The sequence below is a fragment of the Lissotriton helveticus genome, chromosome 10 (genome assembly GCF_964261635.1).
Source record: "Lissotriton helveticus chromosome 10, aLisHel1.1, whole genome shotgun sequence".
Lineage (NCBI taxonomy): Eukaryota > Metazoa > Chordata > Amphibia > Caudata > Salamandridae > Lissotriton > Lissotriton helveticus.
Window position 1 is genome coordinate 931,568,722 of NC_136071.1, and position 25,267 is coordinate 931,593,988.

General features: G+C 40.5%; 1 protein-coding gene across 2 annotated transcripts in view; it reads right to left on the reverse strand.

Moving 5' to 3' along the window:
* Positions 1-489: 489 nt before the first annotated feature.
* ADAM22 (ADAM metallopeptidase domain 22) overlaps positions 490-25,267 on the reverse strand; it is a 1,243,161-nt gene continuing 1,218,383 nt past the window's right edge. For both annotated transcript variants that reach the window (XM_078663588.1, XM_078663589.1), the window contains exons 30-31: positions 10,348-10,471; positions 490-8,572 (exon numbers count right to left, since the gene is read on the reverse strand). In XM_078663588.1, the coding sequence (XP_078519714.1) occupies positions 8,552-8,572; positions 10,348-10,471 (145 nt within the window). In that variant the 3' untranslated portion in view covers positions 490-8,551. The remainder of the gene's footprint in view (positions 8,573-10,347; positions 10,472-25,267) is intronic.

Consider the following 25,267-nt stretch of genomic DNA (forward strand, 5'->3'; position numbering starts at 1 on the left):
TAATAATGTGTTTTCATTTTGATTCAAATATACTTTTAGTGAAGTAGCAATTGAATTAATTTCTATTAGCCGTGCATGATATATCTGCATATTGAAGTTACTAGTTTTCACGGATTTGGGTAGATTTTCTGTTAACCATATCTCTAGAAAGTGAACCACTGTAACATTTAGGAGGTGAAGTATAAAGCTGACAGAAGAAGAAAGAAAGGCTACTAGCACGTCTAACCACTAGCACTTCTAATCACCAGTAACTGGCAGTCATAAGAGTGGCAAACAATAAGAGATCATACAGTGAAATGAAGTACTGAAAGACGGTGGTCTATCACAAAAAGAGCAGATAAAATCATACAACGATAACCCCTTTTAGTTCATTTACACGAATTTTGTGTTTTAAATGCATAGTTAAAAAAGAACCAAGCTGTATCCCAAATAGTTAAACACGAATAAAACGTGTTTTATAATGTATAGAAATTAACAGGACAACTAAAATGTTCAATGAAAATCACTTTATTGATATGTTACAATATGTTACTTATATAGAAAACATCAGGCATTTCATTGAAATATTCACAAAGCAATGGTAAAACAACATTGATGAAATTGTGCAAGGTAAATTAGAAACCCGGATAATATTGACTTAAAGAAAGATCAGATATACCCATTACATTATTCAAGTAATAACATTCTCAATAAAAAACAATTACAGGGAAATTATACATTTCATTTCTGTGGCTACAGTTTGGTGTCAGGTTTTGCTTTACATAACCAGTTGTGTTGTCTTGTGTAGGCTTTGAAGGGCATGAGTGTCTACAAAATAATAAGACAAGTGGTTGAACACATATGCTTTGAGAGCACAGTATTCCATTAAATGCATCTTGTATAGTGTTTCATAAATACTATATACAAAATTATTTTTCCTATCATGAGCATATGGATTCTAAAATTCTTTCTATTTTGTAAATGCAGTAATCTAGATAATTGTTCAAATGTGCTAATTGACATTTAAAAAATGATTTTCAAAACGTGTAAATGTTTCTTTTTATGCAACCGTGGTAAAACAATGTATTTTTTTGTGTACCATATTCTACATGTGGTATGATAGCCATCTACAAAAGTAGCAGTAGACATGTCAAACATACCTATGGCAAACTATATACCACAAAAGGAAGGCTGTTGGCAAGTGGAACACATCATTGATTTTATTAATCAGTGGATGTTGTTGAAATGTACAAGTGAACTTGCTACTCTGTCATATTACTTGACAGATCTCTTGTGCTATTCTGATTTTCTTCAGAAATTTGCATTTGAACATAGACCAAGTAACACTATTTTAAAAAAAAAATAACATGCAAATCAGAAGATGAGCCAATGGACGAGAGTTTCACAAATAACATAATATGATGTTGCAACTGTGACTGCCATTTAAATATTATTGGTTTGGGCAATTACAATGCAAATGTTTTATAATCCTGTCAGCAATATTCTAAAGGAATTCAGAATTTCCTATAATATCAGCTTTACATTTTTTGCAGAAACATTGTATAATGACAAAATAGTCCAAGTATCTTTGTTAGGATATTTAGATAACTGTGGTCTGATTGCATGTTATGCCCCATGCAAATAATTGGGGCAAATCTTTTATGGGGAAGAGTTCTTCTGGAAAATAATAGGCGGGCTGTGTTTGGTAGTATGCACCCAGTAGATATAACACTGGTTCTACTCCAAGGGATGAGGTTTGTAGCGCACACAGCTGGTGGTCTACTTTTGCATTATATGGGTGATTACCAGTGAGCCTGAAGTCTTCCTTGTAAATTTTGGCCCACAACTGCCAAAGGCACAGAGAATTGTGTTTGTTGGTGCATTCACCAGTGTCCTTTGCATGGCATCTGAGCAGGGCCGGACTGGGAACCAAAACTGGCCCTGGCCAAGAAGTCGGTTGGCCCCCCTGGGAGCGGCCGAGCTGTTTGCCAGGGCCGGTTTCGGACGATTTTGCAGCTATGCTGCAAAAATCGCCCTGTGACAAAAACGGCCCGAGGGGCCCAAAATCGTCCCCACCCTAGCGGCCCACCGGGGAAACGCCCGGGGCCCGCTACTGCCAGTCCGGCCCTGCATCTGAGTCCCCTCATCGGAAAGCAAAGATGGCCCTTACTCATCCTACTCAGGAGTACAGGCACCCTTGCAAACGTGGAATGCATTCTTACTTAGTAACTTAGTATATGTGGCCATGGTGGCAGACTGACATGCTGCACGAAAAAGGAGAGCTTTCACATGGGGCATTGATGTGGGGTCCAGCCTAACCTAAGTTGCCATACAGTTCCTTAATACTGAATATATAAATTAGGCGCGTATATAATGTGTAACTAATATATATGCAATTGTCCCTTCATGTTGTGATATGTCATGGTTCGATACGTTGAAATTGTCAGTATTTAAAAAGAAATTGAACTTATTCTCTGTACCAACAATTAAGCAATTTCTGTACTATCCTATTACCGGGCATGATATCAGGCTAATTTGAAGCGTTGCTTCCTTGAAAATATTTCCTCACCCTCATTATGTCATAATGTAAACTGGGAAATGATTCGGAACATTAACCATCAGGTGCATTAGCAATATTAGAAGTATTTAAAACAGTAATCTAGAAGTGTTGCAAACAACAACTGGATCAGAGTTATCGTCAAAACTCTGAATACCAAATTTTAAATTGCAAAGCTAACGTTTAATCATATTGAATGGAAATTTCTGGCCTGAGCTTTGTCAATATATTTTGCATGTCGAGAAAATGTATTATGCAAGGCAGTTATTTCTAATGCTTTCTTAAAAGATTGTATTTTACAATTAACGATACATCCAAGTAGGTATATGATCATGTTTTGTTGTTTTACTGCTGTAGGCTACATATATAGTTTATCTAAAAAAGGCCGATGTATATATATTCACATCAAAAGTATTTGTAATACTGTTTCAAATAATCAAATCTAATGTAAATTAATCTTTTCTATGCTTCTGAACATAGAAAAGAAACCACCATAATACAAATTGTGATAATATTTCAGTGGTAAGGATAACAAAAAATGCATCTTTATTATAAAGACACAAATATTTACCCAGAAACGGGTAACTAACTCCTTTGTTAGCTTACATTTTAAGGAGGACACACTCCTGACAAAATGATATTTGGTGTGGAAATAATGTTGAGAAGCTCATATTGTTGCTTTGGACTTATGGAAATACTCTCATAAGTTATGTCTAAATGAGACATTAAAGTTATAACAATGTGCATATCACCCTAAAGGCCCCATCTCCAGAGGTTTGAAGAAACAAAAAAAATTATATCGTTGAAGAAGAATATTAAGAATTATTGTTATAAACATTACATGTTTAAGAAAATAATAGTGTACCATTCACAAACATTAGCTACTTTAAATTTGCCCACAAAATATGTCAGCATTACTGACTTTATAAAGTATATAGGTCATAACACTGCATAATTGTGTGAAAACACAAAAAAACAGAAGGTGTTCTTCCTTTCATAAGACAGTTCCCACAATCATTTTAGGTATATTTTACCCTACAGAAACTTGAATAAGCCACTTCAGCTATCATTTTCATTGTTTATAGTTATTTATGGTGATTTGTTGTGCATTGCATGCTGCTGCGTATGCTTCATGTTAATGTGGCAAAACAGTGTAATTCTCTAAGTCACACATTTAAGCTTTTAAGAATGTCTAAATTTGTTTTATTAAAACAAATATTTATTATAGAAATATAATTCAATGAATAATCATTCTCTTTGTAAATACATAGATATAGATACCCACAACTTGTATATGGAGACAAGCATTATTTTTGCAAGTACTTTATACTGCAATATCTGTAAATGTATATGACTGAATCTTCATTTCATAGTAAGGTTTTTGAATGCAACTGGCAATAGTGCCTTAAAAGAGGATGTAAAGGTATAGAGATGAGCTGGTTCTTATTATTTACAACTTCAATGGGAGCTTTGATTTAATACACAAATACCACATGCTGACATGGGCTGTGGACATGCACTCAGTAATGCACTCCGTAATGGTGAGACACTTTATTCTGTGGATAATCTCCAGTTATATTGGGAGGGACAAAGAAGTGAGCTGTTTACATAAATTTTTTCTTCTCTTGCAAACAGATGTGTAGAAAAAAGCATTGTTTGTCAATATAAGCTAATGATAGAGACATGGAAAAGAAATACTAACTCTCAAAAAGACTTTTTCTCCAGGCTTGCCGGTACAGGTTTGGTGTGAGGCTAAACTGATTTTATAGTGGAGGTGGACAAAATGAAGGATTTTGTATTCACAAAGAGCTACGATCAAACAATGACTGATGTGTGGAGATACAGTCGAGCAAATAATGAGATGATCAACCGTATCTTTGAGAACCCCCAGTGTATTTCCTGTGCAGTTCCGATTTTACCAAACCATTCGCTATAAATGAATGAGTTTGTGAAGAAAAAAGCAGATGATACTGCAGAAGTGCAGATCATATAGTGGATATATTGGCAGCACCAAACCAACAGGTGATTGGCCAAACATTCTACATGGCACTAAAATACCACAACATTGTGAAGTATAACCACATTTTCTCAGTATGAGTGTAGGATTTTGCAACTTTGTCATTATGCCTCTGAATAGTGAAGTGTTTTCTGAAAGTAGTCTTACTTTAGGACGAGGAGTGACTTACTCATGAATATTCTCCATGAGTAAACATGTCACAAGTCAAGAGTAAGACACACCTACACATAGAAATGCTTTGTAAATCAAGCCTGCAACTACAGAAGTAATGTACATTAAAGACAGGAGGAACACACAAATATTCACAGAAAAAGTTTTGTTAGTATCTAAAAGGTTTTATCCATTCTGGAGAAATAGTTTTTTTTGTAATGCAGCCTCCTATTATAACACCATAACCAACACAGTACATTATTATATCTTTGTCACCATGTTCTATGTGGGAAATCTATCCCTTTCGGCCTGAATGGTGTAATTCCCAAGAGATATGTTGCAACAGGTCAGCAACATAAACATATATCACATTTGACTGATTTCCTACAGAATTCTCCATATTTCAACAATCTGAAAAGCTAAAAAAAAACTGTCCATGGAATTGCCACGCACAAAAAGATGTGCACAGATACACAGATGATTAAACCATTGTGGAGGTCAGGGGCTTTTGCAACTAATGTAATATATACAGATGCTGATATACCGGAGAAGCTTTTTACAGTTATTGTCATCACCTTGATTATTTGTCTGCAAATAGCTTGGTGGGTTCTTCTTCACGCAGTCACTCCTAAGGAAATATTTTATTCACGTAATCTTGGGACTAACATTTAAAAAAACTGCTATTAATATATTTAAAACATGTTGTAGGATACCGATTCTCAGATTTACACTAGAAAATAAACACAGGAATGGCGATTTCAATGCAAGGTTTTCGGTGTGGCAGTGTCCATGTTGTGCATCCTTTGAAGCAAATGAAAGTGAATTATATACAGGAAGCAGTGCATTAAATGCTGAAGGAAAAACATAGGAAATCTATTTTACTTTTGGACTTTTTTCTTCTAAAATTGATCTACATTTTAGGACTATCTATTAGCGTGACAATTGCAAGTTGTGATTTTAAACCATGATAAACTGATATCTTTAATGGGATATTTTGCACTAAGTGCGTTAACAGCATTAACCAATATATTCCCAACCTACATGTGTGAAGTTTAAGCTTATGCACTTAATTTGGGCAGCATGTGCAGAAAGACACGGGAAGCTGCGGGGGACAGTTTAAAAAAGAAGCACATAATGTCACCATATAACCATCTCTCTGTGGCTGTTGTGCAACTGTCTGTTGCTTCATTAGTTACTTTGTCCACCCAGAAATGCAAGGGGCTTCCGCCATAGCTATTTAGCATGTTTGCTGAGGCACAGTTAGTTGTAGGCCTTTTCTCTACACCAATGCAGCCTTGTCTGAGAAATGCGATTGTTGGCCATCATCATAAACACAGTTCAAAGTAATGTCTGACTGGGCCATTTGGTTTATTGTTTTGTGTGTTTTTGTCGTATGAAGGCTGAGCTTCAGCTCTCTGCCTGTTGTTCTTTGCTTTCCCCTCACACATTTGCATAAATTGTGTACTGTTTTACTGTTCCAAATGGCCATCTACATTGTGCATGAGGTGGCTGATGTCTGTAGTGTCCTTAAGGGTCTCTATTGGATATTGCAGTTGCATTTACATAGAGCTTACTAGCTCTGATGAGGTGTCGAAGCACCTTACGATGGGTATTGCGCTGTTCCAGAACCCAAGTTAGTGATTAACCAGTGGCTATTCGTTGTTGTTGGCTATTGGGATTAGTCATGTGCTGGTATGGAGATCATCGTACATTTACTCATTTGTCTCCGTGGTGGAGTAAGTTAGCAGCAGTGTGAGATATGTAAGTTCATACCGATGGTTGGCGTTATTAGGAGAGGCCCTAGAGGAGACAAGATTTTGCTAGTTTGCAGGGTATGAATTTCAAAGAGGGACACGCAATGCTCTTTCAGAGGAGGTGTGTGCAATGTGCAGAAATGCAAAAGAGATGAATGCAAACATGCACATGACTTAGAGTAGGCGTTATTTAGAGAGAGGTGGCATGCAGAGGATGGAAAGTAAGGAGAGGGTCATTAAAAAAAAAAGAGGGGGGATAATCCGAAGTTTTAAGTCAAGGCCCAAATCTTCCTGTAAGGTTTTAGGAACATAAAGTAGACCTTTGAGTCAGCATGCACTCCGAGGATGCTAAACTGTAGAAAGGAACATCATTAATTTTCATGTGAGTTAGTACTGTATACATTTTGATATCCCCTATAATGAGGCAAACAGCTTGGCCGTGCCACTCTACTGCTAGAACACTGCTTCAGCAAGGACTGCTGTTCAACTCAAGGGTTGAAAGCATAAAGTAAAGGGAAATATTGTGAGCTTTCGACTGTGCTTCAATTAAACAGTAACAGCATGATAAAAGCAACAAGAGAGAATATACAGAGTAAGTAATGAAAAATTGAAAACGAGCTTCTGCAAATGCTGGGGCAGATTTGTTTTTTATGTTAACCATAAAAGTTTACCTCACAGTATTAACTACCAGAGCAAAGTGGCATTTGTGAGCGTAGCAGAGGCACTCGCGTAGCAATGCTCATTTTTGTGCTGTGTCCGCAAAGAGGTAAGAACCCACTTGTGTTTATTATCAACTTTGAATTTTGCTTTCAAACCACCTGACAACATGTTCAATTATTTGTTTGGCAGTTACAACCAAAGTCTGTCTATATAGGATAGTGTTAGGTTGTTATAAATAGTTGAATCTTTACTGATTAGAGGTCTTCGCATTGGTACAGCTATAGTAGCTCCTACTGAATAACAGCTCACGAGTTAAAAAATGTTAAATTGGTTACATTCAATGTTGCTCGCCCAGTATTTGGAAATGGATCAGATGGTAAACCCCAAACACTGCAAAACACTGGACAAAAAAATATGGTGAAAATGTCCTCTGGTCTCTACAGTACTAAAACAAAATGTCAATGAAGGCACATAATGAACAGTAGAACTACCAAACTTATATAACACATGCCATTCCCACCACCAAAAGGAACAGAGTCCTGGCCTTGTGTAGCAAAGCATATTGATAAACCACAAGACCTCCATACTTGTAGCTGACGGAAGCCTTCATGATCTTCACACTTGCTTACCACATCCCACCCTTCTACTATTTATTTATTTAGTCCATAGATCTCTATGGTGACTGCCAGCACTGAGCCCCCATATACAATGACTAAGCACTAGACTGGTCGAGAGTAAAAAGCCTTGCCACCTACCAACTTGACAGCTTGATGAGTCTCTGAACAAAGTACAATCAGATGTCATGGTTCTCTTGACATTTTTTCAATGTGTTCATATGTACATGTTAATGAGTATTCTTGGAAACAGGTGTACTAGTAAAACAACTATGCGTAACTGAACTTTCAGAAGAAAACAGCCCCTCAGCCAAACCCTATATGTCATTCTTCTGCATGCTAATTTCTTTTTTTTTTTAATATTATGCGGCCCGCCTCCTCACGAGTGGAAAAACAAGAGCAGTGGCCTCATGCATGAGATATAAACTGTCTATAGTGCTTGAGTGCTCCAGAGTGGGAATTTCCAGGTTTGTGGAGGGAATAAAACATTTTATAATCTCTGTTCTTTCGGGAATTTAACTACTTTGTAGTTTTGTCATTACGCATATCAGGCATGCAGCGTAGCCTTTGCCTAATAAAGTCCACCCATGTTGTATGTAATGTTTGCCATCCAATGATTGCTGTTCTCGTGGATTCAGTCTATTTCTAACCAGCAACCAAAGATTAGAAAACATGCTCTTCTTAGTCACTGCTGTTTTCCCATTCTCCTTGGCAACTTGTTCTTGAGTTGTAGGATGATATGCAGTGCCTGGATGACTTTTCAATACCTATAAAAGTTGAAGATGTAGAATTCCGACACGGCTGTACGTAAAATGTGTTTTTAAATGGATGTCTCCCACAGCTATATAAAGAGAAGGGAAAAATATTGTTAATAAAACGTTCGATATTAGTCCTGAAATGCTAAACAACATAAAGGGATGAAAAACACAAAGAAAATAGACCTGAGCTTGTTAGACAACAAATTAATACATTCCAGTAGTGTTTAGTGTAATTACCACCACAAATTAAAATGAAACGACCTGAAAATCAATTTATGTATATTTTTGTCATCATGTTTATTATTCATGTCGAACATTTCGTGGGCTGAGGGCCAGCTTAAACAAAAGAAAAATAAGCCAATTTGTGAGCCGCGGCGGCCGCTGCAGGTAAGAGCGGTGGGCAGTGGGGCAGGCTGGGGGGGCTTTCGTGAGACGGCCACGAGGGAAAATTAATTATTTATTAAATTTTTTCTTGTGGTCGTCTCTTGAAACCCACTAGCCGGCCCCACCGCCCACCGCTCTTACCTGCAGCGGCCGCGGCTGTTTGTGAAAAAGACTGGTCCAAAGGTCACTGAACCCAACACCTATAGAGAGATGTCTCATTCTTTCTTTGTCTATGCTGGAACTTGTGAGAGATCTCCAAATGATAGCACTGGCCTTTGATTTCGTACTCAGAAATTGCCCAGGCAAATCTGCAGAGGTGCAATAATCTTGCTGGTATTGTCCTATCTCTTCCATCAGTCCTGATCGTATAAATGGGTGAGAAATTGAGTTATAAAATGTATTTTTGGGTGTGTCATAACACACACGGACATATGGATCATGACTCTACAGCAGGCCCAGTGCGATGATGTATACCTGTACACATGTCACCCTTCTTGCTCGCTCATAACGTCCTAACAAACTAGCCATTTAAAAAATTGTTTAATGTACTGTTTCAAGGTGGCAGATGCCATTGAATGGTATATTAAAAAACATAATAAAATGTGCATGAAAGAGTGTTTTCAGAAAGCAGTCGCCATCGGCTAAGCCCTCCTAACAAATATAAATAAATAAATAAACAAAAAGGGAGAACAGGGGAGCAACAGAGTAGCACAGGTGGGGTAGGAAGTAAATGTTGCCATTGAGTGGTTGTGGCAAATAAAGAGAGGCAGGGAGGAAAAATAAAAGCAGAGCGTGACAGGAATGAGTTGGGCAAGCAATGGAGAGCTGATGGTTGGGAGACCAACATGGAAAATGTGAGACTGCAGAGTGTACAGGGGGAAATAGTACCTAGGGGAGAGGGAGAGCGAGGACAAAAACACATGCACTCCCATGGAGTGCTAAAAGCAAGTTGTTTGCTGAATGCCAGCAAGGAAAGGATACAAGTCATTCAATCAAAAGGATGCACCAAGGAATGCACAAATCTAAGAAGAAGGAAAGCCAATGGTTAACCAAACAGCTGGGATTGCAAAGTAGGCCAACCAATGGTAATGAATGGGCTAACCCAATGTAAAGTATTGGTATTGTCCCCAATAGGTCTTTTGACAACAGACATCTGAAGCTGTAGATGAGATCTAAAAGTTGGCCTAATACTGCACATAAAACAATTGTCAAAATACTGTTTGCACTCCTTATAAGGAATATGGTTCGTAAATCAATGACTGCTTTCCATCGGCCTGACCATTACCAACACAATGAACAATAGCTCATCTTAACTGTCTCGCCAAAATTGCTAGAACTAGAATAGTAAATGCCCATCTGTATCTAAGACAACTTTAGACTTCTCCCATAGATTATTTTCTTCAAATGAGCACTCACTCAACAGATCAGTTATCTAACCAGGTAAACAATCTTCCTCATATATACATTTTCATACCTTAGCACTTTGCCTGTTAGTTGTTCGCTCCTCATCGGGAAGGGGTGGCATTGGATAAGGGTATTTCCTGCTGGAGGCAATTGATCCAGTAGATGACGTTGGTGACTTTGCAGGTGACAGAGTCCTAGGACACAAACATGCATTATTACATATGATGCATCTGGGTGTACATAATAAAACAGAAAACTTACTAAAGAAGATCCTAAATGACAAATTTCACTACATGCTATTAGTATGAAAGGGGTGGTGTAATTGTTTTTATAACTGCATGAGAAAGCTTTTTCCATATGCTTCTCTTAGGCAGTCTATAATGTGCATTACCGCCGGAGCATGACCAGGCCATTGTATCTTGTGCACGGGCAGCCACCCGATACACAGAAACTGCTGCCCATCTCTCCAGGTAACATCATGCTATAAGACATTAGGGCACACAGAAAAAGATAGGCTGGAGAGCAACAAGTGAGTAAATGGCAGTAAATGATGGATTCGGTCAAGAGGTTTAAGATGTTATAAGCAAATTTATGTAATTGACAACTGTCAGTAGCAGTGACTCAGACAAGACTCATGCATTCGGATGGTAACCTATTCTTTGTGGAACGGCAATGGCAAATGCAGAGTAAAGTACTCATGAAGTGGCAAACATGCAGTTATAGAGAGTGCACTCACAACCAAAGAAGCATTCCAGTGAGGTGAACAAACAGATTGGGATCTTGGGTTGCAGGTGGTAAATCTGCTATGTTTAGCGAGTAAAAAGTAGTATGTTCATTTAGTATCATGTAAACCTAGTTCTTTATGAGCTGATAGTTTAATAGACCTTTACTATTCTTAAGTTACTGCACAGGTAGAGAGTAGGTTGAGCTGATTTTCATGAATGTAAATTTTTCGGACACATGGTGTCACTCCTAAATCCATTATGCAGGTTACAAAGCCACACAGAAAAAGGACACACGTGCCCATGGTAAAGTCAAACATGTTAGTTTTTAGAGCATGAAACCTTAGTACATGTTTTCTCTTTTTAACTGAAAAATGATTGTTAATATAGAACACTGTAAAGGAGTCACAGAGATAGTAAAATAAATAATTTACTTGGACCAAAGTAAAAGGCTGGTTCGGATCACAAAGGATTGCTTCAAAATGGTATCCAGTTTTTGCCTGAGGCCCAAATTACACAACTATTTTGGCTCAACCATCTGCCAGTCAAGATCAAAAAGCAAGATCTTTAAATCCCCTTGGTATACGCAAGAACTTAGGAACCTAAGAAAAATTTGTAAAATCCAAGAGCGGAAATGGAGGAAAAAATGGGACCCTCTCATCAAGGAAGAATATAAAAAAGCAATGAGAACTTACAAACTAGCTCGAAAATCAGCCCAAACTTCCTTCTTCGAGGAAAAAATTAAAGCAGCATCCAACTCGTCCCGAGAGACTTATAAAATAGTCAAAGAGCTTCTTAAAATTCCCAATCCTCCCTCAAATCAGCAACCCTCAGTTGCCAGATGCAACCAAATAGCCTCCTACTTTCAAAATAAAATTACTAATATTCTGCAATCCCTCCCACCTATAGCTGATAACGACCCTCCTGTGGCCTTATTGCCCTCCACCATCAGCCCGACCTTGGATAGCTTCCATCAGCTGTCCAATGAGGACTTTTTGAAAGCTCTCTCAGACATGAAAAGTGGCTCTCCCAATGATCCAGCTCCCATCCGTATCCTCAAACAAGTGGGACCTACCATCTCACACCTGGCTACCAACCTTATCAATGCCTCTCTAGGCCAAGGAGTGGTCCCCCCCAATTGGAAACATGCTATAGTCAAAGCTTTACAGAAGAAACCAGGCCATGACCCGTCAGATCTGTCCAACCTACGCCCAATCTCTCTCCTGCCAGGCTTGAGTAAGATCGCAGAGAAGGTGGTCAACCAGCAACTGTCGGCTTACCTTGAAACCAACAACCTCCTACGCCCCTCGCAAACAGGCTTCCGTCCAGGTCAGGGGACTGAAACAGCCCTTCTGAAAGTGGTTGAGGAAGCCAGATGCATCTTGGATTCAGGAGGATCGGTTTTACTGATCCTCCTGGATCTAAGCGCTGCATTTGACACGGTGGACCATAAGATACTGATCCAGCGTCTATCTAGCTTGGGAGTGAAGGACACAGCACTCTGTTGGCTCTCCTCCTTCCTTAGGGACAGAACCTTTCAAGTCTGTGAAGGGAACGTGAGATCGGACCTTTTCCCCCTCCAGTGTGGGGTTCCACAGGGCTCTTCATTGAGCCCTACACTTTTCAACACATACATGGCCCCCCTGGAGGATGTGGTTATACCCTTTGGGATAAAAGCCGTCACATACGCTGACGACACCCAAATGGTTGTGTCATTTTCACTAGAAGAGGACAAACTTAAAAACCTCCATGACTGCCTAGAAGGAATCCATGCCTGGATGTCTAACTCCAGGCTTAAACTAAACGGCTCCAAAACCGAGCTCATGTTGCTGGGACATCAAACATCCCCTCTTCCCACTGCAATGTGGCCATCATGCCTAGGACCCCTCCCGCAACCCAAGACTGAACTTAAAAGTCTAGGCTTCTGGATGGAACAGGACCTGTCTTTGGAAACGCAGGCAAGAAAAACAGCTGGTACCTGTGTGGGTTTACTCCGTTCAACTAGGAAGATTCTCCCACTACTCCCCGCACAATCACAAAAAATCCTCATCCAAGGTCTAATATTATCAAGGTTAGATTATAGCAATGCTCTCTTCTTGGCTGCCCCAGAATTCACGATCAATGTTCTCCAGAGAACACAAAATGCCGCTGCAAGAATTCTAACAGGAACCTCCCGCAGAGCATCAGCCAAACCTGCTCTAAGGGCATTACATTGGCTTCCGATCCGAGAAAGGATCAAATTCAAGGCCTTATGCATAACACACAGAGCCCTGCAAAACCAAGGGCCCCCGATGCTGAAGACTATGCTCTTCCCATATAAACCCAACAGATCCCTGCACTCTGCCCAAGGTAATCTGGCCACCGTCCACAGAGTCAAAAAGGCCCGCACTGGAGGACGTCGCTTCTCAGTCACAGCTGCTACTCTGTGGAACGCTCTGCCAATCCAACTACGCGCCGAACCTAACCACATGAAATTCCGGAAGCTACTCAAGACCCACCTTTTCCCGAAATAACCCCCCTCTCCCCCCCTGCTTCCTTCCCCACTGGTTAATGCAATCTCAGCGCTGGGACGCTCCCGGGCAGCCATGCGCTATAGAAATCCCACTTTCATTTCATTTCATTTCATTTCAAGAGTCCAGAGGAGGGTGTCCAATCAGGGAGAATATGAATTTGATGTGTTTACTCCTTACTCTAATAAACACTGTGATTTTGGACATTCAATTGAATCTTTTCCACATCTGCATTCAAAAATGTAGTTTAACTTGAAGAGAAGTATTCAAAAGAGAGATATGAACCTGAAATGAGGAGTGACGAACAAGGTTCTTACCTTCGGTAATGATATATCTGTAAGAGACATACAGCTAGATTCATCATTGTTAAATCGGCTCGCAAAGGGCCAGATTCTGAGAATCTGGCCCTTTGCGAGTGCAATTTTTGCATTTGGGATTCATCATCCCAAATGCAAAAATCGCTAATTGCGAAATCGCATATTTGCGAGGAATTGCATTTAAGAAATCTCTATTTGAGATTCCTTAAATGCAATTCATTAACCATTTTCTATTTGCAAATTCGCTATTTCTGGCCGCTATTTACCACGAAGTCAGACTTCGTGGTAAATAGCGAAAACTTAGAAAAATGCACTTTAGTGCATTTTTCTAAGTGGTATGTTACACACACACATGTCCTTTGGACATGTGTATGCGCAACACCTGGCTACATTTACATTTACATGGGTCTACAGGGTGTCCTTTGGACACCCCTGGCACCCTTGAAATTGCATCCTTATTTGCGATTAGCAAATTGCTAATCGCAAATAAGGAATGACTCTCCATTCATTCCTATGGGCCTTTGGGCCCATAGGAATGAATGGGGAGTCATTCCTTATTTGCGATTAGCAATTTGCTAATCGCAAATAAGGAAGCTGTAGAAATCGCAATTAAAATTGCGATTTCTACATGAATCCCGTTTTGCAAGTCCTTAATAGCGATTCCTTAATAATCGCAAATAAGGACTCGCAAAACTGGACAATGATGAATCTAGGGGAATATTAGTTATGGATTCCTTACCTTAGAATTGTTGCAGGCATCATACTGGATCCAGAGAATTTTTCTTCAGCAGTACCCCTGCACATCAGTAGGTGGCATAGTGACCGCCGGAATGACGTTGTGGTATATACCTAGACGCCGCCCCTGCGCGCTGACGTCAGTTCTTTACACAACATACCACGTCAGATGCGCAGAGCCATGCAAGACACTGACCACTAGTGCATATAACTAGGGCCCTGAAAGGGAGTCCCTTACTCTAGAAGCCAGTTCGCAGAACGGGGTGGATGGGTGGGGCGGTAAGGAATCCATAACTAATATATGTCTCTTACAGATATATTATTACCTAATGTAAGTAACTTGTTCATGTGAAATATGCTAGATTCATCATTGTTAAATCGGCTCGCAAAGGGCCAGATTCTGAGAATCTGGTCCTTTGCGAGTGCAATTTTTGCATTTGGGATTCATCATCCCAAATGCAAAAATCGCTAATTGCGAAATCGCATATTTGCGAGGAATTGCATTTAAGAAATCTCTATTTGAGATTCCTTAAATGCAATTCATTAACCATTTTCTATTTGCAAATTCGCTATTTCTGGCCGCTATTTACCACGAAGTCAGACTTCGTAGTAAATAGCGAAAACTTAGAAAAATGCACTTTAGTGCATTTTTCTAAGTGGTATGTTACACACACACATGTCCTTTGGACATGTGTATGCGCAACACCTGGCTACATTTACATTTACATGGGTCTACAGGGTGTCCTTTGGACACCCCTGGCACCCTTGAAATTGCATCCTTATTTGCGATTAGCAAATTGCTAATCGCAAATAAGGAATGACTCTCCATTCATTCCTATGGGCCTTTGGGCCCATAGGAATGAATTGGGAGTCATTCCTTATTTGCGATTAGCAATTTGCTAATCGCAAATAAGGAAGCTGTAGAAATCGCAATTAAAATTGCGATTTCTACATGAATCCCGTTTTGCAAGTCCTTAATAGCGATTCCTTAATAATCGCAATTAAGGACTCGCAAAACTGGACAATGATGAATCTAGGGGAATATTAGTTATGGATTCCTTACCTTAGAATTGTTGCAGGCATCTTACTGGATCCAGACCACGTCAGATGCGCAGAGCCATGCAAGACACTGACCACTAGTGCATATAACTAGGGCCCTGAAAGGGAGTCCCTTACTCTAGAAGCCAGTTCGCAGAACGGGGTGGATGGGTGGGGCGGTAAGGAATCCATAACTAATATATGTCTCTTACAGATATATTATTACCTAATGTAAGTAACTTGTTCATGTGAAATATACTATTAGTTATGGATTTCTTACCTTAGAATAGATACCCCAGCAATACCAACCCCGGAGGTGAGTCTGCAAACCAAGTTCACACCAGGAAGTCCTGAAGAACTGCACGGCCAAAGAAGCCGTGTCTCCAGACTTGTCTGTCCAAGCAGTATTGTTTACTGAAAGTGTGCAATGAAGCCCACGTGGCTGTCTGGCAGAGGTCATGAATGAAGACTCCACAACCCAAAGCAGTGTGGCTGCCATCACCCTGGTGGAATGGGCTTGTAGCCCTACTGGAGGTTCCTTTTTCACCAAGGAATTTCAGATTTTGATGCAAAGAATGAACCATCGAGAGATGGTTCGTTTTTGCACGGCCCGACCTTTCTTGGCACCCACATAGCCAACAAAGAGTTGATCATCCACCCGGAATTGTTTTGTGTGATCCAGATAAAATGAGAGCGCATGTTTTGGATCCAGACAGCGGAGCCTCTCCTCCTCTTGAGAAGGATGCGGGTGAGAATAAGGTGGGCAAAGTAATTGTCTGTCCTATGTGGAAAGATGTAAACACTTTGGGAAGAAAAGAAGGTCAAGTTTGAAGGACAACCTTGTCCGGATGAACAGCAAGGAAAGGAGGCTTAGAAGAAAGAGCCTGAAGCTCACTTACCCTGCGAGCAGAGGTGATGGCAATCAGAAAAGCAGTCTTAAGGGTCAAGAGTCTGAGAGGACAATTATGTAGGAGCTCAAAGGGAGCACACATAAGGTAAGTAAGAACAAGGCTCAAGTCCAATTGGGACATTACGAAAGGAATAGGAGGAAACAGATGAGTAATGCTCTTAAGGAAAGTATACACAATAGGGTACTTGAAAAGAGAAGGCTGATCTGGAAGGTGAAGAAAGGCCGAAATGGCCGAAAGATAGCCTCTGAGGGTGCCCAGAGCAGAGCCCTGCTGAGCCAAAGAAAGCAGGAAGAGGAGAACCTCAGAAAGTGGGACAGAAAGGGGATCCACAGCCTTTGCTGTGCACCATGCCACAAATGTGTTCCATCTACAAGCGTATACTGTTATAGTAGAGAGACGCCTGGCTGCCAAGATAACATTACAGACTTCAGTAGGAAGGTCAAAGGCTGTCAACTCTCACCACTCAATCTCCATGCAAGGAGGTGGAGGTTGGACAGGTTTGGATGGAGGACCGTCCCCTGCAGCTGCGAGAGAAGATCCTCCCGAAGGTGTAGTCTGATTGGATTCTTCAGCACTCTGGGCAAAAGTGGTATAGGCGGAAAAGCGCATAGAAGACTGCAACTCCGCTAGCGACAAAAAGCATCGCCAAGCGAGTGCCGCCTTGGAAATTCCAATGTGCAGAACTGCTGCAATTGCGCCTTCTCTTCGGTGGTGAATAGATCTAACCAAGGCTCTCCCCACTGCTTAAAGTGACCTTGCACCACCTCCGAGTAAAGACGCCATTTGTGATCCATCAAGCACCATCGGCTGAGTTAATCCGCCCTGACGTTCAGGGAACCTGTAAGTTGTTGAACCACCAGGGACATTCCCTGATTTTCCAGCCTCTGCAGCGACGAAGGGCCTCCTGACAGAGGGTCCACGACCCCACACCGTCCTGTTTATTGCAATACCACATGGTGGTGGTGTTGTCCATGAACACCTGCACTACTCTTCCTTTGACAGAAGGAAGAAATGCCTTCAGTGCAAGACGAATCGCCCGGAGCTCTAGAAGGTGGATGTGGAGCCCCGACGCCACCGGAGACCAGAGGCCTCCGATCACCGCCTCCCCCATGTGACCGCCCCACCCCATAAGTGATGCATCTGTCACCACTGTGAACTCTGGTTGGGGAAGGGAGAGGGATCTGCCGTTGACCCAATCCTGGTTCGTTAGCCACCACTGCGATTGGTGTGCAGTGCCCTCTAAGTACTGGACGCAATCACAAAGATTCCCTTGATGCGGTGCCCACTTGAACTTCAGGTCCCACTGCAGAGCCTGCATGTGCCACCTGGCATGATCCACCAGCAGCATACAGGAGGCCATGAGACCCAGCAGCCTCAGGGTCATTCTGACCAAAACCCGGTATAGATGCTGAAAGATCGGTATCATAACCCGAATATCCTGGACTTGCTGGTTGGGAGGATAAGCCTGAAACTGTGCTGTGTCCAGAACCGCCCGGATGAAAAGGAGTTTCTGAGAGGGAATCAGATGTGACTTCGGCACATTGATAATGAACTCCAGCGGATGCAGTAGGTCCGCCGTAGTTTGGAGGTGGGAGACAGTAGCCTGGGGCAAACTTGCTTTCAACAGCCAGTCGTCAAGATAGGGAAAGACTAAAACACCTGATCAGCTCAGATGAGCTGCAACCACCGCCATCACTTTCGTGAACACCCGAGGGGCGCTGGTAAGGCCAACAGGGAGCAGGTGAACTGAAAATGCTTGCAGCCTACCGTGAACCGTAGGTAATGTGAGTAGGTAGGCAGGACGAGGATGTGAAAATAGGCGTTCTGCAAGGCCAACGGTACCATCCAGTCTCCAGGGTCGAGGGCAGGCAGGACCTGAGCCAAAGTCAATATTTTAAACTTCTCCTACCAGAGGAAGTGTTTGACGTCCCTGAGATCTGAGATAGGTCACAGGCCTTTGTCCTTCATGGGTACCAGGAAGTAGTGGGAATAACAACCACAACCTATTTCTGGCACAGGGACTCGCTCAATAGCTCCCTTGGCCAAGAGGGCCATAACTTCCTGATGGAAAAGGGCCAAATGATCCTCCAACATGCGATGGAGTGTGGGTGGCATGGAGGGAGGGGCAGTCTCGAATGGGGGGAGTAGCCCCTACGTACTATCTGCAAAACTAACCTAAGTTGCCTAATGAGAACTATACTATAGTCTTACTATTCCTAACTCCACATCTATGTACTTTGAAGATATATATGCCATGTAGGTACATATATAGAAATGTGTAGACATTTAAAAAAAATATTTCGTCCTTGATATTGTGTCCAATCGATATTCTGGGGTCAATTTTCATGGCGGACAAATTCAGAAGAATAATATGTAGTTTGCAGAGGCCTCTTAAATACTTAAAACACATTTTGAAAATTGTTGAAGCTAGTCAGGGAGCATAGTAGCTAGCACTTGGGTGTGAGTGCTGGACCTGTTGTTGCAGTAGATATTTTAGGAAATAGAGTACAGTAATGTAATTTATTCTGGTTTCCATTTGAAAGGAAATCTGGTGGTGCAATTGTGTGCATAATCCCAACACCTGAAACACTGGATGGATAAAGTGCTATAATTGTATTATGGCAGCCATCTAAATTAAAGACTGTCCAACAAAGCAACTGTGCATTGATTCTAAATTCATGTATCTTCACAGTTTTCTGTAATGCAGCTCCTTAGTGTCTAGGTCCTTAGTACCATATGGAGAACAGTACTTATAGTAACATGTTTGAAAGCATGTTCAACTGTACTTTGAGAGTCAATGTCTCTCACAATCAGCTCCATTAGATTAGTGCTACAACAAATCTCTAAGTAATCCTACCCTCTTAAGAGTGCAGTTCATAAATATATTTTCATCAGAGCAAATTATATCTTATTATATCTGCTACAATCTTCAGGTGTTAATAGAACCTCTCTCCAGCTTCAAAGTGATTTGGGAGTGGCGGTGTGCATGGTCAGCATGTTTTGCACATAGGTTAAAATTAGACGATTATGAGGCTGCATTTTAGGATTAGAAAACAGTTACTATACACCGCTAACATTGCCTGGTACTCAATACATTACTTCTATACTTCAGTGTGTTACACCTGTTGACTTTGGAATTGAGAAACCAGGTTAGAGTCTCACCGTCTTGTGATTCTGGGCAAATCACTTAAGCACCCCGTGGTCCCCGTGCATAAAAAATGAATGTCACCTTGTGTAATGTAACTGGTGCTCATATAAAGTGCTCCAATGCCTTTGGCTCGAGATCATGCTATATAAAAACTGCAAAAAAATAATATGCATGGCAGTGCTTAATGTGTGAATATGAATAGTTGCGCACTTCTATTTGTCAATGTATATGAACTGTGTGTTATATATGCATCCGTGGACTGGAATTCACTCTCACACCCCTGAAGAAGGGATTTGTATATCCCGAAAGGCATTGGGAATGAAACAATTCGGTGAGAGTTATTCATTGTAAAATCTGAGCATCACATAGATACACATCATGATTTCTCTGTAAACGGTTTATTTTGAAATGTATGCATTCCACAAGATAAATGTGTTAGCAGTGTTAAAGCTTTATTCATATAATGTTTGCAGTAAACTTAAGCAAGATGCAATGACATTCTTGGTATAATTGTTATTAAAACGTTGATTTAGGGAGTTGAATTTTATTTAGCAATATAAAAGCTACCGCATGCTGTGCGCCAGGGGACCAAGTGCAATTCCACTTGGAATTATTTACAGTGCTTAATTTGTGCTAGTGTTTGCTGGTTCCTAGCACCAGCAGTTGTTTGTAATCACCACTATTTATTTATAAAGGTCTACCACATGGAGGTGCTGTCTATCTTTTTACATATTTAAATTACTTACATTTACTGTCATTTTAGCAGCACAGACGTTTTGCACTTGATTTGACTTGAAAGGACCCACGTTAATGTATGTGCTGAAGTAAAAGCAATTTTATTACAAGCAAGAGCATTGTACACTTTGGCACCTGTGCATGAAAGCAGAACATTTGAAAAGGCTCACAGACTAGTTGTGCTCTGATTAAACCCACCTTAAAAGCTCCATCCTTGCATGTGCACATTTGCAGAGTGCTACTCCATTTTCTTTCACTATCATTTTAGAGGTAGCAAAATGTCCTCTTCCTCGCTTCTCTATTGCATATACATTTCAGGTAATATATAATATAAAGAAAAGGTAAACTTAATTTCCTAAGCTCTCTGTTACGAGAGCCATTTCTATATTATGATCTGCTGATTATGAAACGGAGTGTGGCTGTACAGGGAAGGTAAGAGTTGCTCTTGTTAAAATGTGCCTACTTTTTTGTCCTGAAGGGAAAGTACAGTTTTGCATATCAGAGACTACACAAAATCTGTCCTGAGGTGTTTATCTTGATTCAAGACTTTTGGACATAGGAATATGATGATGTTAAAAATCACTGTTCTGATGTCATGTATGCAAATTGGTCACACTGTAGCGATAGGTAAGCGCACTGAGGCTAGATCAGAATTAGAAATTCTAAGCGGAGCTATAAGTAAAGAGCTGCACGGCTTACATTCCAAAAATGGATGATGATGCTGTTATACAGAATAGTGTAATTTTATAAAAGTAAAAAAACAACAGCAGATGCATGGTACTTGAATTGACAGACTCCGTAGGTACCAGTGATAAGGTTGTAAATAATATTTAATAAGGCAGTCTGCTTGAGCATGATCCCCACCAGCCAGCCAAGAAGCAACTGCAAGGTATGGAATCCTAACTACAGAAACAATAATAGAACACTGAAAAATTTGAAGAAATAACATCTCTCCCTCCTTTCTTTATAAATCCTAACATCTCCCAATAATGCAAAAAACATAAACAACAAAGGTAATAATAATAAAAACGATGGATAGAAATCATTACCTTTGAACATAATGCCCCAAATACACAGGTGGGTTGCGCATTCTCCATGTCCTGTTCAGCCCTCCACCCCAACTGTCATCAACGCTTCTGGTTCAGAAACCATCACTCCCTCCATCTACCAAGCTCTCTCCATTTTTTATCTCTCTCTTTCGTCTCAAAGCTCCATCTTCCATCAACATGAACCCACTACATCCTTCCTCACCTGACCCTTCTACACACTTACCAACCTTCTGATATGAAGCTACCTTTCGGTTCCATTTGTTATCATTGTCCAAAGCAACATACCATTTATGAACCTCTTTCACTTTATATGGGCCACAAAATGTATACAAACCTGAAATTACTTGTCCATCCTTAAACTTTACCTAATCCCTCACTTAAATGGATCACCCAAAAACCACCCGTTCTACCTGGCAACTACCTTATCCAGCAAAAAACTTCAACCATGCTGGCACCAACTTCATTTCAGGTTTTCTTCCTCTCATAATCTCAAAAGGAGAAGTTTTAGTCACTAAATATTCAGTGGTGCGATTTGCCCTAACCATTTCATTAACCAACTTAGATACATCTTGATTACTCTGTACTACCATCTGAAATGTCCCTTTGTGTAGCCAATTAGCCCTTTCAGCAATATCATTGGTTTTGGGTATTATATAATGCTGTGCAATGATGCCTAATGCCACAATTATCTAAGAAAGATTGTGTGCCCCTCAGAATAAGCTGTGTGTTTCATAGTCCATAGTAAGCATCTGTGGGAAACCCTCCTCCCTAAATACATCTTCCAAAACACAAATAGTAGATTTAGTAATCACCTCCCTCATTAACTTGACATGCAACCTCTTAGAATGCTAATCCACTGTGGCTATGGCACACCTTAACACATTTTTGACACCCGCTAATTGTCCAGTAAAGTCCATACAGGCGCTACTCCATGCCCTACCTGGATCTTGAATGTGACCCATTTCAATCTGTACACTAACCTTCAACCCTTTTATCACTCTCCTTACAATTCACACAACTCTCCACACATTTATTGATGTGGTCATCCATACCAGGTCACCAAAGGTTTTCTATTGCTTTCCTTTTAGTCAATGTGTACCCCATATGCCCTTCATAGGCAAGTAATTGATTCTCCTTCCCTACTTCCAGAGGAACACATTTAGAATTCCTCATAATCACTTTTTGATTATGCAATGACAGTTCTTTTAAACTTTAATAAAAGGTTTTAAGGAGGGAGTCACAGCACGTTATCTCCGGCCACTCTCAATTAACATGTGAACGACTTCCTTAAACTCAACATCATCCTCCCTCTCTCTTTCCCATTCATCAAAATTAAAAGCAACACTACCAGAGTGTTTAACATCATCTATCAATGCAGCAGCACCCTCACACTCTTTAGCTAATACTGCAACCTTATCAACTCACTCCTATTAAATAATAGAACGAATTCCTTAATGTTTGGCAACAAAAACATGTCTGAGACAGTATTTTGGTTAACACCCCTCAAGTTAACACTATATCTCAAATGCCCATACTCCTTTTCAGTTATTACTACTGGCGACAGCCAGCTAGAGGCTTCAACAAGTTCAATAATACCAGCTCTGACCATCTCTTCCAACATTTTCTTGACTTACCCTCTAACGTTCACTGGAACTCTCCTCAGTTTGTCTTTAATAGTGACAGCTCCCAGCTTAACAAAAATGTTAAGTACATAGCCTCACAACTGATCAACTGCTCTCTAAACACATAATTTACTCCTCTGAGTATGTCCTCAAAGCTCACCTCATCAACCACCATTACTTGATTGGGATCTTGTGGAGACAGTATGTGAGTCGTACTAATGCATCTAACCAGGTATCGGTGGTCCTTCTGTTACAACAAACACTTTACCCTCAACTTTTCTGGACATACATTTATGGCTGTAAGAAAGTACCTTAAAATACCTCTTTCCTCTCCTTGCTACACCCCATGAACAGATATCCTTAGGAGGCAATTGCACACAAGTCCATTCTGTTGCAAACATACTCTTGGGTACAATTGAGTACATCAACCCTGAATCAGTCATAAGTTCAATAATCTTACCTTTCATGTGAAAAGTCGATTTTATCCTACACATTCTCTGATCACCATCATCCTGAAGTAAACTTAAAATGCGTTCAGAAAGTTTCCCATAACTCTGATCCTCAGTGACTGCCACCTTCTCTCTGCACACATGTGCAAAATAGCCTTTACGCCTACATTTCCTGCACTTCTGATAGCAAAGCAAGATTGTGAGTCTTCCCCATGAAAACTAACACATCTTTGACATAATTTATCTAACGCTTTGTTACTACCCCCTTTCTGAGACTTATTGATACTTTTAACACTAGGGATATCATTACCATGCTTTATAGCATTATCTATCACCGTAACCACTTGCACCATTTCTTTTCTCATTTCACTCATACAATATTCGGACTCCTAATATTTACGCAATATCAATAGCATCTTTTAAGGTTGGGTGTTTAGCCACCCATAATCTCTCTAGATTTTTCTTAATCTTGCATTGAACAATCAATTGGTCAAATATAAGTTCTTTAATCACAGTCCCAAAATGACAATTCACACATTTTTCACGTATCCTTGATACACATTTATAAATGGATTTGCCAGTTCTTTGCGGTTGTATGTAGAATTTGTATAGTGTCATTACTACATTCATTTTCTTGGCATTTCTGCCCATCAATCTTAAATGTGATTATTTGTATAGTTTGTTCATTATGATCAATTGACTTGGGCCAAAGCTTAAAAATATTGTGGCCCGTCTTTCCAGGAGCACTTAAAAATAAACCTTTCTTTCTCTCAAGTGTAAACCTTAGTATCTAAAGCAATTAAGTAATTGTCAAACATGCCAATCAAGCCCTTCCATGGTATGGATGGATAACCTTGCTAAGCTAGCAATGGAGAAGGCACAATAATAGCAGAAGACTCCATGGAGAAGAAACGTAGGTATGAACTCTTTTTTCTCCCCCAAATGAGTCCTTTTTGTTTCTTCAACTCAGCTCCTTTTTAAGCCGATATGAGTACTTGTTTCTTTAACTCGGCAGCTCTGAGGTTCTTTCTTTGAACACTGTGGTGACAAGAGAGTCCAGCAACAGCAGGATATCCTGAAAAAAGGACCAGGCCAAGAAAGTGCCAACACCCTCACGATGGTACTGTAAAAATCAGTTGCTCCTTATAAATGATTTAAATATTTAATATAGGTGCATTGAGTGTGAAGAATGTAATGTGCACAGCTTTTTCTTTCAGACCCTCTGGGAGGCTTCATGCGTGGCCGAGAAAGCATTACAAATAATAGCATGAGGTAGTGGCCGCACAGTGCTCACATGCTAAGAGCCGATCGCTTGTGTCCAAACTGCCTCGTCAGACCCACAAAACTAATCAAAATAAAAATAAAAATGATAATCTAGACAGCCAATTGAGCAGGGAGCATGTTTTAGTGATACACTTATCGGGAAGTGTTAAGTGTACCGATCAGACCAAAAACAACCCATCGAAGGCAATTACTTTCAACTCTGGCTTTATCGGTTGCCTCGCAGGTCGACCGGCTGACTACTCATTGCCAAATAGAAGTGATAAGGTTGAAAATAACATTCAAAGAGGTGACCTGCTGATGCGTGATCCCCATCGGCCAGCTAAGAAACAACTGCGAGGCATGGAATCCTATCTACAGAAGCAATTATAGTCCTCCTATATGTCTTCTCTCCCAGTTTTTGAGGAGCACAGGACACTGTGACGCAATTGGTTATTTTCATTAGAGAGCGTGTATTGTGAAGGAAGCTTTCT